At 34.4% G+C, this 14,558-nt stretch overlaps 3 protein-coding genes across 5 annotated transcripts; all 3 read left to right on the plus strand.

Annotated features, from left to right (window-relative positions):
* The first annotated feature begins 1,040 nt into the window (after positions 1-1,040).
* LOC111876199 (lysine-specific demethylase JMJ27) lies at positions 1,041-5,829 on the plus strand. Its single transcript, XM_023872739.3, has 9 exons — positions 1,041-2,787; positions 2,890-3,828; positions 3,910-4,239; positions 4,327-4,752; positions 4,841-4,913; positions 4,995-5,080; positions 5,172-5,291; positions 5,393-5,463; positions 5,536-5,829. Exons 1-9 carry the CDS (start codon positions 1,576-1,578, stop codon positions 5,633-5,635), a joined length of 3,357 nt encoding a protein of 1,118 aa, XP_023728507.1. The 5' UTR covers positions 1,041-1,575; the 3' UTR covers positions 5,636-5,829.
* Positions 5,830-6,572: 743 nt separating this feature from the next.
* LOC111876207 (CLP protease regulatory subunit CLPX1, mitochondrial) lies at positions 6,573-9,756 on the plus strand. Of its 3 annotated transcripts, none has more exons than XM_052766052.1 (14): positions 6,573-7,365; positions 7,431-7,537; positions 7,657-7,740; positions 7,817-7,863; positions 7,947-8,021; positions 8,105-8,182; positions 8,284-8,340; positions 8,431-8,501; positions 8,580-8,679; positions 8,769-8,873; positions 8,969-9,031; positions 9,107-9,229; positions 9,310-9,438; positions 9,518-9,756. In XM_052766052.1, exons 1-14 carry the CDS (start codon positions 6,761-6,763, stop codon positions 9,605-9,607), a joined length of 1,734 nt encoding a protein of 577 aa, XP_052622012.1. In that variant the 5' UTR covers positions 6,573-6,760; the 3' UTR covers positions 9,608-9,756. The 3 variants fall into 3 exon arrangements, with proteins under 3 accessions (XP_052622012.1, XP_052622013.1, XP_052622014.1); XM_052766053.1 differs by having other exon boundaries at positions 6,575-7,361; positions 7,442-7,537; XM_052766054.1 differs by having other exon boundaries at positions 7,227-7,365; positions 7,442-7,537.
* Positions 9,757-12,035: 2,279 nt separating this feature from the next.
* On the plus strand, positions 12,036-13,875 carry LOC111876229 (E3 ubiquitin-protein ligase SINAT3). The gene is made up of 3 exons (XM_023872767.3): positions 12,036-12,536; positions 12,924-13,310; positions 13,394-13,875. Exons 1-3 carry the CDS (start codon positions 12,333-12,335, stop codon positions 13,754-13,756), a joined length of 954 nt encoding a protein of 317 aa, XP_023728535.1. The 5' UTR covers positions 12,036-12,332; the 3' UTR covers positions 13,757-13,875.
* Positions 13,876-14,558: the final 683 nt, after the last annotated feature.

A 14,558-nucleotide genomic window follows, 5' to 3' on the forward strand; every position in this document is an offset into this window, starting at 1 on the left:
GTGGAGTTGAAGACATGGGCAAGTGGGAGGTTGAAGACGAAGTGGCGTAGGTCAGATCGTAACCGCAAAAAAACGTATAAATACTGAGTTTTAATGGCTATGATGCAAAGTTTGAGATATCCAACGACTGTAAGGTAAGAAGCGGTTATTGACGCCTCGACGTTAGTAATATTAATAATTTTGGTAGTCCATTCCATTTATTGAGTCAACCATTTGGTCACCTCACCTTGCCAAATTGACACGTTTGCCCTTTAACTTTTAAAATGTTATTATTTTTCACTTCTGTCTTTTTAAACTTCATGTCAACTAATGATATGATTATTCATTGATGATTTTAGCTATATAAATCACCTTTCATTTATTTACTTTATTAATTTAAGAACATAATCTTAAATTTTAGGATGTTACACAAATTGCATGAAATAACAACAGACTTTACTGTTTTTTTTTTACTAATATAAGCAAAATAATTGTTTACCCATAATAACAAAGTACTTGTAATTATTTACTCTTAATAACACTGTAACCACACTTCTTTACCAATGATTGTAATATTTAACTCATAATAGCAACATACTTACATTTACTTTACATATAATAGCAATGCACTTATAATACTTTAGTCATCAAAACAATATAATTACATTCTTTTGCCAATAATAACAATACGTAACAAGTAAAATATGATGCCCATATTGATAAGTATAAATACATTATTATTATTATTATTTTAAACAAAAAATAAAATACATTACGATTATCCTTAAAAAAACATATACCGTATAGTTTATTATTAGGTACAAAGAATATACAAATATACATGATTTCTCAATATACATTCTTTATATTGGTAGATAGAGTAAAATACGTTGTGATTATCCGTGATTAGCCTTAAATCACTGCAATTTTATAAGAAAAGCTACACAAGATCGATATCAACTTAAATATTTAAGAATAATCGTTTTGACCAAAATTTGAACTTACAAGATGCTACTAAACCCCACATACGTTAACGTTTCCTGATAGCTCGAACTTTCCTATGAAAAAGTGTCGCACCTGCCGGCGATGGCCCAATCCCGTCGAGCCGTCGACTGCGGGAAAACGTAACTGAACAGCGCGTGCATGTCACTCACTTTTTGAAATAATTCTTATTTCTGGTGGTCTGGTATTGCTAAACAGCGGCATTAAAGTTGGGAATTTTACGTTACATCAAATCCTAACCATCCATCCATCCATCTAAGTTTTCATACATTTCAAAGATCAACAAGAAAACCACTTATTAGGTTTTTATATGCTGACACTACCACCGTAAGTCCGTACTACACCCATTTGTTCTTGAATTTGAATTGCTAGTCTCTTTGTTATTTTCATCAAAAGAACGAAAAAGATAATTTCTTTAAAAGATTCCATCTCTTTTGGTATGTCAAGAATCGTATACCCAACCCAATGTTAAGGTGTTTTCTTTTAACCCTCTCGTGGTTTCTAATTGAATTGAAGGAGCAATTCTAGGGTTTTTTGAGATTAGGGGTTTTCTTTCCGAAGTTGCTCTTTCTTGTGGGTCGTCTAGAATTATAAATGGAAATGGAAGAGCTTGCTGCTATTGAAGACGATAATTCAAGAAATGTCACTGGCGAAGAAGCTGTCGGCATTGTTACAGAAGGAAATCAGGTTGACATGACTGTTGCTGTGGTGATCGAAAACGATGACGGAAATGCAATTCTGGAAGCTGAAACGGATAAAACCCTTGCAGAGGATGAGAAATGGGGATTGGTAAGTGAAGAAAATGGTGTTAACAGTGAGATGAAAGATGAGGTTGGTGTTAAGAAAAAGAGGCACCGGCCAAAGAAGGGTGATCGACCAGGGGCAGAGGACAGGGTGATAGTTGTTGGTCTTCATTGCGCCAGTGCTGGTTTTGATTTTTTTAACAAGAAAGGTCCACCTTCTGATTCAAAACACAATAAGAGAAAGTTTTCTTCTGTTATGGACTTTGGTTCAATGGAGAAGAAAAGGAGGAAGCTCATACTTGGTGCTAATGGTGTTGGTGTTAAAATCAGGCGAATAGGACGACCAAAGGGTTCAAAGAACAAGAAGAAGAAAATTGGTAATGGTGATATTATTCCAGTTATGAACGGAAATTTTGATGAAAACCATTCTAAAAGTATAGATGAAGGCGAGGGAGGTGAGAGCGAAAACCATGGTGTTAAAGTCAAGCATGTAGGTCGACCAAAGGGTTCAAAAAACAAGAAGAAACTTGGAGTTGATGATGACATGTCGATTAAGGAGTTTGGTATTAAAGTTAAGACTGATGGACGAGGTAGACCAAAGGGTTCAAAGGACAAGAAGAAGAGGCGCCGAAAACGTTTTCGAGATAATGTTGATGAACATGGTAATCCAATGGAATCAGTACCTTCTTCTTCATGTGGAGGTTTCAGAAATAAGTTACAAGCGAAGAAACCACGGTTAATTGTAGCAGGTGAAATCATGGCTTATTCTTCTGATGTTGAAAACGTCAAGGCGGTGGACCCTAGTAGTCCAATAAGGCCCAAACGAAAGCCCAGGAAGTCTATTGATGGGTGCGAGGGTAATTTGAATTTGAAGTGTCATCAGTGCTTGAGGAACTTAAAAAACGTCATCTTTTGTTCAAACTGCAAAAGAAAACATTACTGCAATAACTGCATTGTAAGTTGGTATCCAGAGAGAACAAAAGAAGAAGTCAAGGATGCATGTCCATATTGTCGAGGGAATTGCAATTGCAGAGCTTGTCTTCAAGCAAATGTAATCATAAAGGTAAATAAATACTTTATACTTCCTTCCATTAATTCATTTTTCTAAATGTTTTTGACTCACTCACATACTCTCATGCCCACCAACTGTTTGATGATATATCAGGCTAGTCATGAAGAAGCCAATGAAGACATCCGATTACAAAGATCACTTTACTTGCTTAAAAAAACTCTACCTCTTTTAAAACATATTACAGAAGAACAAAGATCCGAGCTTTTAATGGAGGCTAGCATACTGGGTGTTGAGTTAACAGAAGAACAAGTACCAAAAGCTTCATTTGATGCAGATGACAGAGTCTACTGTGACAACTGTAACACATCAATTGTGAACTTCCATAGAAGCTGTCCAAGTCCAGATTGCTCTTATGATATTTGTCTCAACTGCTGTCGTGAGCTTAGAGATGGAATCCAGCCTGGCGGAAGTGAAGCTGAGTCATCATTTCAGCAATTCATTGAGAATTCACAGCTTCAGGGTACAGATTCAAAGGGACAGTTTTTCGGTTGGAAAGCTGACTTTAAAGCACACACTTTTATCAACTCATTAGACTTCCCTGCTTGGAAAGCAGAAAATGACGGTTCTGTCCCTTGCCCCCCAAAAGCCCGTGGAGGCTGTGGGAATGGAATGTTACAGTTAAGACGAGTTTTTGAAGCCAATTGGGTTCAGGAACTGGTTGAGAAGGCCGAGGGCTTAACTGTCAATTTCCAGTTGGCTGATATTGAAACTGGAGAAAACTGTTCAAGTTGTAATGTGGAAAATCATCATCATCATGGACATGGTGTAAGGAAATCGGCTTCTAGGGAGGGTAGTAATGACAACAATTTACTGTATTGCCCTGATGCTATTGACTTAGAAGACAAAGATTTTGAACATTTTCAAATGCATTGGAGAAGAGGGGAACCCGTTGTGGTTAAAAATGTCCTAAAAAAGACATGTGGACTTAGCTGGGAACCAAGGGTGATGATGCGGGCTTTTAGGAATGCTAAAAAAAGGTTAAAAGAGGAAAATCAATGTGTCAAAGCTATCGACTGTTTGGACTGGAATGAGGTAACTTTTATATCCCTATCTTTTTAAGTTTTAACAAATGTTTATACTAACTTAAAAACAATGTTTTCTTTTTTTTTTTAGGTTGAGATTCATTTGAATCAGTTTTTTAGAGGGTATGTAGAGGGGCGTAGGCATGGAAATGAATGGCCAGAAATGTTAAAGCTTAAAGATTGGCCACCAACAAATTCATTTGATGAGTGTTTACCAAGGCATTGTGAGGAATTTATTGCAATGCTTCCATTTAGTGATTATACACATCCAAGATCTGGTCTTTTAAATCTTGCTACAAAGCTTCCGGATGGTTCTAGAAGGCCGGATTTGGGTCCTAAATCTTATATTGCTTACGGGTTTCCGGAAGAACTCGGTAGAGGCGACTCGGTTACAAAACTACACTGTGACATTTCTGATGCTGTAAGTAACATAATTTATGATTTTTTTTTTTAATTTATCAATTCAATTGTTGGTTTTCATGAAATGAATCTGTTGTTTTTGTATCAGGTAAATATATTATTACACACAACTAAAGTAAAAGTTTCATCCAAAGAGCTTAAAAAAATTGATGAAAAACGAAAGGAATACAAAGCTGAAGATACGGGTCCTGTGTCAAGTATGAGCCCACTTAAAACAGAACCTCCATCAAAAGATTCATGTAATGGTGATTCTTTGTGCATAAAAAAAGAAAAAGAAGAAGAAGATGTTGATGAAAGCAAGGCTTCAGTGGTCAGAGATCCAAGCATTGACCAAAATGTGAATGGAAGCAGCCAAGATTTTCAAGAAAGTGATGATGGTATTGGTGGTTGTAATATTGAATATGGAGGTGCTTTATGGGATATTTTTCGTAGGCAAGATGTACCAAAGTTGACCGAATATTTGACCAAACATCAAAAAGAATTTCGTGGCATTAACAATGCTCCTGTCAGCTCTGTGAGTATAGTATAAAAAAATCGGGTGATAAACAATTAAACATCAATAAATATAACAAATCCAATTGAACTTTTTATTCATGCTTTAGGTTGTTCATCCTCTCCATGATCAAACCTTTTATTTTGATGAAAAGCACAAGAAACAGCTCAAGGAAGAATTTGGTGAGATAATATGAAGATTGACATTGCATATAAATTAAATTCTTCAAAAAAAAAAAATGATGGATGATTTAACTTTTTCAGGTGTGGAGCCATGGACATTTGAACAATACCTTGGTGAAGCTGTTTTCATCCCTGCAGGTTGTCCACATCAAGTTAGAAATAGACAGGTTAGTTAGATCATGCTCAAGTCTAATTAGGGTTTGCTTCTTTTTGACTTAATGGATTAAGCACTTAATCTCATTTTCTATATAATTACAGTCGTGCATTAAAGTGGCTCTTGACTTTGTGTCACCGGATAATGTTCAAGAGTGCATACGGTTAACAGAAGAGTTCAGATTACTTCCAAAAACACATAGATCCAAGGAAGATAAACTTGAGGTACATAATCAATCAATCAATCAATCAATTAGGGTTTCTAGTGATATGATACAATTAAAAAACACTGGTCTTGAATCTTGATTATAATAATGTTTTTGCAGGTGAAGAAGATGGGGTTATATGCTGCGAGTCTTGTTATTGATGAAGCCAGTAAATTGATGATGAAAAACAAGTAAAGTTTCTTTGATAATTTTTGTCTAAAACTAAATATCTCTTGACTTTTGTCATTGACTTATTTTTATAGTTCTGAATCGCAACCTGATCCTCCAATAGAGCAAGTGAAAGAAAATTTGGAGCAAAGTGTGGAATCAATGGAAGCTGACGTGTCAAGAGAAGGTAGTTAGAAAAAAAAACAGTCTAAAATGGAACATATACAAGAAAGTTATGGTCTGTATCGATGTTGTATTTCTAATTTATGAGGTAGTGTAGCATTAGTTTTCTTTTAGATAGATAATCTTGTCAAGTGTTTTTTGTTTTTTTTTGAGAAGGTTTGAAGTTTATCTGATTTATATGACAATAAAACGTCACATATGAATCATGTTTAGAAGATAAAAAAGTCAGAGAATCGTTGATGGTTTAAATATTAAAATGCATGATGATAATAAAAAACATTATCTTTAAACTATCATAAAGATCCTTTAACAAATTATAATATTTATATTACAGAATCTCATTTGTAAAATGGTGCAGGCCTGGATGATGTTAAAAACTATTTTCTTGTAGTTGAATGATTGAAATGTTTATTCCGACAAACAAATCCTTTTTCCATGGTTAATTAGTTGACTCAATCCCATTAAAAGTAAGTATTTCCGGCCAAATGAAATACTATTAGCATTAGATGCATGCATCTAATGCTTATTTCCCATTTTAGTTTACTACTTTGGGTTAAAAGTGTTTAATTTATTTTGTTTTATGTTTACTACTTTGGGTTGAATATTGGGAACTTGTTTTGTTTGGTAATGCATGTTTAGTGCCAATTAAACTCTTGGTTTCTTACTTAATTTGAGTTGGCCACATCTTGTAGAATTATTGTATTTTAAAACTTGTAATGGTTAGGAATAAAAAGTCACTAACAATAATGATTGTGATTCTTAATTAAGCTTTGTTTTCATTATAAACTTGTTTTACATGTTTGAAACTCTTGACAATTAATTTAAGGGCCCTTAATTTAATAGGTTATCTAAATATAAATATTATCAGAATAATTATACCTTTTTTTGTGTTGGTGATCCAACAAATACCCTTTCTTGCTATTTCTACAAAGATCTAAAGTTTATTTGAACAAAAAAACGAAGTAAAAGCGACATCACTCTGTTTGTATCTTGAATCCGACAACGACCCATACAGATCTTTGTTATATCGTTTTAGACATTTGGTGTATTTTCTCATATACCCATTTCTTGAAGAATTCCCAAAACACCGATAGATTTCCAATCACTTTTCCTGTTTACAGGCTTTCGTCAACAGCCATGGCTGCTGTTGCTGCTCTGAGATCGAAGTCATCCAAAGCCACATCTTCTTTATCATCAGTCTCACAATTCAGATACTTTATTTCAACTCACCGTATGCACGGTGGTCGTATACCCAATTCCCAAGTCACTTCTTCAATACCTACAACAAATAAATTAGACGAATATTTCCCTCATCATCACCACCAACATCAATCTTTCAAACCTTTTTCCCTCTCCGGTGAACTTGTCGATAAGGGTTACGGTTTTTTCAAGAGTAATAATAAAAGGAGACTAGTCAATTTGTCCGGTGGTAAAGGTAGTGGTGGTTTCGGTGATCCGCCAGAGGTTTGGCAGCCTCCCGGAGATGGGATTGTTCCTCAGCCAGGTTTTAAGATGGTTCCGGTATCCAGCGGCGATGACAGTGAAGCAAGCACCGGTGGGTTCGGTTCGGGTTCTGGAGATGGGAATTGGGGAGGATCTTCGTTGGGGCATAGCTTCCCAACACCTAAAGAGATCTGTAAAGGGCTTGATAAGTTTGTGATTGGTCAAGAACGAGCTAAAAAGGTACTTGCGGTGGCTGTTTACAATCATTACAAGAGAATCTCTATTGACAGTTCGCGTAAGTAAGCACCTTACTCCCTCTGTCTTATTCCATGTTCTTGTTTTTATGGTATTTGATTCATTGAAGGCCTGCTGCAGGACATTCAAGAAATGACAAGACGAATGCCATGGATGATGATGATGCAGTTGAGCTTGAGAAAAGTAATATCCTTCTAATGGGGCCAACCGGTTCAGGTAATCCTTTTCTTCTCTAATCCTCCACCATGGTTGAATATTGATTGAAGCTGCGTGGATATGGCTTTTTCTGTTATTATCTGCAATTATATAAGCATTTATGATTGTTTTGAGAACAGGGAAGACACTTCTTGCAAAAACATTGGCACGATTAGTGAATGTTCCTTTTGTTATAGCAGATGCGACTACACTCACCCAGGCATGTTTCTAATTTTGCTTTTTGATATGTTATAATCTTTGGGAATTGGGATGCTCAAATTTATAGCAATTTGCAGGCAGGTTATGTTGGAGAAGATGTGGAATCCATTTTATACAAACTCCTGACTGTATGTCCATTTTATACAAATACCTGCAATTTCTACACTTGTATAACACTTTTTTTTTATCTGATCATAACATTTAATTTCAGGTTGCTGATTATAATGTTGCAGCAGCTCAACAGGGCATTGTGTATATAGATGAAGTTGACAAGATTACAAAGAAGGTTTAGTTTCTTCACCTTTCAATTTCAAGCTTATCATAATATTGAATTTTATGATATTGTTTCTTAATTGGTTGTTTTGACAGGCTGAAAGTGTTAACATTAGCAGAGATGTTTCTGGTGAGGGTGTCCAGCAGGCATTGTTAAAGATGCTAGAAGGGACTGTATGTTCTTGTTATTCCTTATATGAAATTATATATTAGTTTTATTATGTCAGCAAAAAAGGAAATTTTGTTAATTTTATTAGAGTTGACACTTTATCCAGATAGTCAATGTCCCTGAAAAGGGTGCACGGAAACATCCTAGAGGAGACAACATTCAGGTAAATAAAATAAAATAAAATAAATCTTCTTTTTAGTCTTTAATTTACTAAACCAAATTATGTACTTATCTATAAGAATATTTGTTACAGATTGATACCAAAGACATCCTGTTTATTTGTGGGGGTGCCTTTATAGATCTTGAAAAAACCATTTCAGAAAGGTATCTATCATTTACTTATTAATCACTCTTTGGTGTTCATAGATATTATAAATATATACTATAATGTTTTATTTTCAGACGCCAAGATTCTTCTATTGGTTTTGGTGCACCTGTTCGTGCTAACATGAGAACTGGAGGTGTTACATCTGCTTCAGTGACTTCAACTTTATTGGAGACTGTAAATCCCTACTCCTTTTTCTTTCTTCCATTAAGTAAGTGTATGTATGTATGTGTCTGAATAAATTGTGTGTTTATTATGTTTGTTAGGTTGAAAGTAGTGATCTTATTGCATATGGCCTCATACCTGAATTTGTTGGAAGGTTTCCAATTCTTGTCAATTTGTTAGCTCTTACAGAGCCTCAACTTGTTCAGGTACCTTTGTAGGCATTAATTAACTACTTTTTGGTAGGTGTGTTTCTTTTTGTTAAAATAAAGTGGATTCCCAGTAAATAATAATGTTTTTGTAGGTGCTAACTGAGCCAAAGAATGCATTAGGGAAACAGTACAAGAAGTTATTTCAGATGAATCAAGTAAGTCTTCTTTCATCTCTCAAACACATTTACTAATGAAATATGTTAGTTGTAATTGTTTATTATTTTTTGCAGGTTAACCTACATTATACAGAAAGTGCTTTGAGATTAATTGCAAGGAAAGCAATAACTAAGAACACTGGGGCCCGTGGTTTGAGGGCCTTATTGGAAAACATATTGATGGATGCCATGTATGAGGTTTGTAGCTAAAGATTATTATTATTATTAATATTTTTTGTAATGAAATGATAGAATGATAATTTATGAATGTATTGCAGATTCCTGATGAAAGAACAGGTAAAGATGTAATAGATGGTGTGGTTGTTGATGAGGAGGCAGTTGGGAGTGGTGCTAAAATCCTCCATGGTCAAGGTGCTCTTGCCCATTATCTATCACAGCATTTACAGGTAACTTAAAAGGCTACATCCTGTTTTTGATTAATTCATGTTACTACAAAAAGATTTACGGTTGATTTTCTCTTTGCAGACAAGCGCAGATACGGCGGCAGATGGTGGAGCCGAGGCAGAGATGGAGGCGGAGGGGGAGGCAGAGTTGCCTTCTATTGCTGCCATGTAAATCATGGGAAAGATTGTATCAGTCACCATGTGTATGTATATAGATGATATGTACTAATTTAAGCTCTAATGAGAGACATTAATTTAATAATTAAATTTATGTTGGATGCTTTCATCATTATTACAATCAAATGTCAATATGTTGTATCATATCAGTAAAATAACATAATATAACTTTTTTTTTTCATACAATGAATCCAAGAGAATAAATGTCATGACATTGTTAGCTTCATTTATTCTCCTCCCTACATACGTACTTGATGTACACCCTGTCATAGTATTTTAATTTTAGCATCTCATAAAAGCTACATGTTTTAACGAGTTGGTCAACTCGGGGTTGACTTATCAGTTCAAGATTAAGCAAAGTAGTCAGTTTGATGTCTTCAAAACTACTTGCAACCTTTTGAAACCCGTTATTTTTGTCATCTTTATTTATTTTCCGGATAATATAAGTATAAATACTCACACTACAACGCCCTTTGGAACACTTAAAATATTGAACTATCCCAATACAAGAAACATGGTACATTGAATATTCTTTTATGCATGCCTAGGATAATTGTTTGTGGTAACCTAAACATATAGTTAATTTTTTATGGAATAGGATACAATGTAATAAAGAATAGAAGTATATTACTATTTATTTTTCTATTTAACCTAATTAGGGATAACAAAAGAGGTGTTGAAGTTGGTAATATTTTGTGTTCGGTTTGTTTGGAATAACCATAGGTCATTGATCATGTGTTGTTGAACTAGCGGAGCTAGGTGGTTCCCGGAGTAGCCTGGGATGTTCCTAAAAAAAATTTCAGTAGTATAGTTTTTTCTGATTTTTTTTTTCAGTAGTGTAAGTTTTTTCGGAAATTTTTTGGGGATACCCTTTACTCCCCTTTACTTTGATTCTGGCTCTGCAGTGTATGGAAGTATACCACTTCAAGTTTAGTTTGGGAGAAGGTCTTTGCTTGGTTAGATTTTGAAGTCCCTTAGGTGGGAATGTTAGGTGATGTGTTTGAATGGATTGAGGAGCTACATAAAGGGACTGGAAGTGTTAGAAACTATTACGTGTGTGATGACTTGGGTAAAAGATACATTTTTTGATTTTTTGATAGTGTAGCGGAATATTCGTTTTTTTGGATTGTTAGTTGGAATCTTAAGTTCTAAAATCCTCTTTTAGTTTGTTCGTTGTAATTGATTTGTTTTGTTAGCTCCTTAATAGTTTGTTTATAATAATTATTTAGCTAAAAAAACATATATATTTTTGAATATGAGATGATGGGTAAAAGAAGGATGGAGATGGAGGTTATTTAGCTATGAGACACATACCCAATAATTTTGATGCTTATACACCAAGGATTTGTTGATGGTGCCAACCTAACACTACCCTCAATTCACTCATCATTCTCTTTTTGCTTTATAAACTTAGGCAAACCATATGCTTTATTATCTTTTTGCTTCTTGATTAATCTTAATAATTTATTAAATATGCCGGGTAGATAATATAAACTCAACTTTCTTATTCTATTTGGAAAATAGTTTTAAATGTCCAAATGAACCACCATTTCCATTTATTTTATGTCACCAATAAGGATATATTTAAGCATATATAGTTGAATACTTTGTTTAATTTTGTCTTGCGATATGTGAAGTAAAATACTGATCTTCTTTATAATATTATGAACATTCTTATAATGTTTATGACTTTGATGAATATATCTGGTAAAAATCTTGATTTGTTTAGAGTTAAACAAAGAGTATTATAATATTAGATGTGTAAAAGTACATAATAGCCAAGTCAAATAGCGACATATATGTTATTACTTTGACTAAAATTTATTTTTCATAACAGCTAAATTTTATTTTCTATCTGAACCAGGATATATATACACTGCCGTGTTATTTTCTAAAATTAGATTTTTTTTTTTAGTTTTATTCTTTTATGATAATAAATATCGAGTAAAACAAAACTTGAAGCAACCCCCTTTTATATAAAATCTTGACGTAGTTTATTTGATAAAGAAAATGGTTCTAGAGTAGCTTTTGTCTTATTTTAATATTAATCTTGGTTTATACGTAATAAAAGTAACATCCTTTGTCATAAAACATATAACATAAAACAAATACTATAATGGAATATATAATCTTAAAAAGTAACTAACTATTTATTATAAATAATTAAAGGAAAAAAAAACCTTAAATATATATATATATATATATATATATATATATATATATATATATATATATATATATATATAAAAAAACATAAATGAATGTATTGAACTTTTTATATCATCAAATAAAAAAATGAAATAATTAGACCAGATAAATTATATGAGCCGTCGGTTCATTGAATCTGAATGAGTTCAAAAAAATTCAACGGCGATGCTTACACCTCTCGTCCTATGGGTATAATAATAATACTCAATACTCATACAGATACAAAGAGAAAGAGAGAGAAATACAGGGGTGTTGCGGTTGTGGTTGGGGTTGGGTTGACAGAGAGAAGAAAAGAACCTCTTTCTTACAGAGACAGAGAAAAAGGTGTTTGGTTTGGTTCATTCCATAAATCGATCTGTTCGTCGCTTTTCTGTTGTTGCCATCTTCGCCCTTTTTCGCATTTTTCTTCAAATCGGAGATCAGAAGACGGAGTTTGAATCCTTATTTGGATTATTGAATTCAAAAGATTGGGTGTTCAATTTGGATTTGTCAATCAAGAACAAGGGCTATCTATGGATTTGGATAATATAGAGTGCGTGTCTTCTTCGGATGGAATGGAAGACGAAGAGATCCACACCCACCAGTTCTCTTCAAAACCTCACAATAATAATAATAACATCGGAATACTACCCTCTGGATTGACTCCCGCTACAAGCGTTCATGAATTGTTGGAGTGCCCTGTTTGTACTAATTCTATGTACCCTCCAATTCACCAGGTTTTGCAATCGATTCCCCCTTTTTTTTCATCCCGTCTAATCATTGTTTCTTGTTGATTTAGCGTATCATGTTTGATTTGATTTGATTGATTGAGAAAAAATAGGGAAATTTCATTTTCAACTTTGATACCATACTGGATTGGATTACAGTTTGTCTGATTTCTCTTAAGAAAATGGATTGAAATTCTGCGATTCAGATTTGAAATTGTACACGTAGTAATACGGATGTTGGATTCTTATAAAATTATATAATTAGTGGATTGATTTGTTGATTTTAGAGGAACAAGAACAATTTTGAATTATAGTTTGGTTTTTTTTTTTTTGTGTTGATAGAATTATTACAAAGAGTTGTTGAGTTGTTGAAGTTGGTTGTTTACATTTATACAGTGTCACAATGGACACACATTATGCTCGACCTGTAAAACAAGGGTACACAACAGATGTCCTACATGTAGACAAGAACTGGGTGATATCAGATGCTTAGCTTTGGAAAAAGTTGCAGAATCACTGGAACTTCCCTGCAGATATTTTTCATTGGGATGCCCAGAAATCTTCCCATATTACAGCAAACTAAAGCATGAAGCTTTATGCAACTTCAGACCCTACAACTGCCCATACGCCGGATCTGAATGTTCAGTCACCGGAGACATTCCTTTTCTGGTTACCCATCTCAGAGACGACCACAAAGTCGACATGCACACAGGCTGTACTTTTAACCACCGTTATGTCAAATCCAACCCCCGTGAAGTTGAAAACGCTACCTGGATGCTAACAGTGAGTTCACTTCACTTTTCCCCTGATTTCTGATTTCCGATTTTAGGGTTTTCTCTTTAATGGGGTAATGTGATGTTTGGCAGGTGTTCCATTGTTTTGGGCAGTACTTCTGTCTTCACTTTGAGGCGTTTCAGCTAGGGATGGCACCTGTTTACATGGCGTTTCTTCGATTCATGGGGGATGAAGCAGATGCAAGGAATTACAGCTACAGTTTAGAGGTCGGAGCCAACGGGAGGAAACTGATTTGGGAAGGAACACCGAGGAGTATCAGAGATAGCCATAGGAAGGTAAGGGATAGTCATGATGGGTTGATTATACAGAGAAACATGGCGCTCTTCTTCTCCGGTGGTGACAGGAAAGAACTCAAACTTAGGGTTACAGGGAAGATATGGAAAGAACAACAGAATCTGGAAACTGGGGTTTGTATTCCTAATCTATGTAGCTGAGATTTAGGGTTTAATCTCCTTTTCTTTTCTTCCTTTCAATGTGTTTGATGAATGAATGAATGATTCAGGTTTCTTGTGTACGTAAAGATTCAGGTTGTTATAGCTATTCTATTTCTTCATCTTGTTTATTCAAGGGTAAATTGCTTAAGACACAGTTTACAAAATTTTTGATTTTACAATGTTGTTCCAGTTTCTCTCTATTACCCTATGTCACATAGATTGTCGCCGAACAAGTTGGACATGGATTGAAGTTTGCTATAACAACCTGAATCTTTTAAAAGCACTAATGGAGTTGTGGTCTGCATTTACTTTTCTATTTTCTCCCAAACTGTTCTCTCACGAAGCAAAAAAACAAGAAATCTACAAAATCTTTTTTTTTCCTCGCTTCAAAGTTCTCCTTCCATAGTGTTCTTTTATCGAGAGAAATTGCAACCAAAACACTACTTTCGGCAAGAAACAAGGTTGAACTGGATTTTGACATGGGAAAGGAATAATAAAAATCTCTTTCTTGAAACAATGTATATACAATTTGCCACTCACAAAGGTAATATTAGGCCCTTAAATGGCAATATTATGTGGTGGCCCAAAACCCATTACAATAAGCCATTACCATCAAGTGCTAGAAGAATTGCCACGGAGGCCTAAAACAGAAAAGAAACACATATTACATAGGAGGATGGAAGATATAATAGACTACGAGCTAATGGTGGCACACAAATTTACACAAACTAATGGAAATAAGGACATACAAAAATAAAAAACTAACACCACCAAAAGAGAAAAAGTAGTAGGAAGACCATTA

Source organism: Lactuca sativa, chromosome 8, assembly GCF_002870075.4.
Source record: "Lactuca sativa cultivar Salinas chromosome 8, Lsat_Salinas_v11, whole genome shotgun sequence".
Classification (NCBI taxonomy): domain Eukaryota; kingdom Viridiplantae; phylum Streptophyta; class Magnoliopsida; order Asterales; family Asteraceae; genus Lactuca; species Lactuca sativa.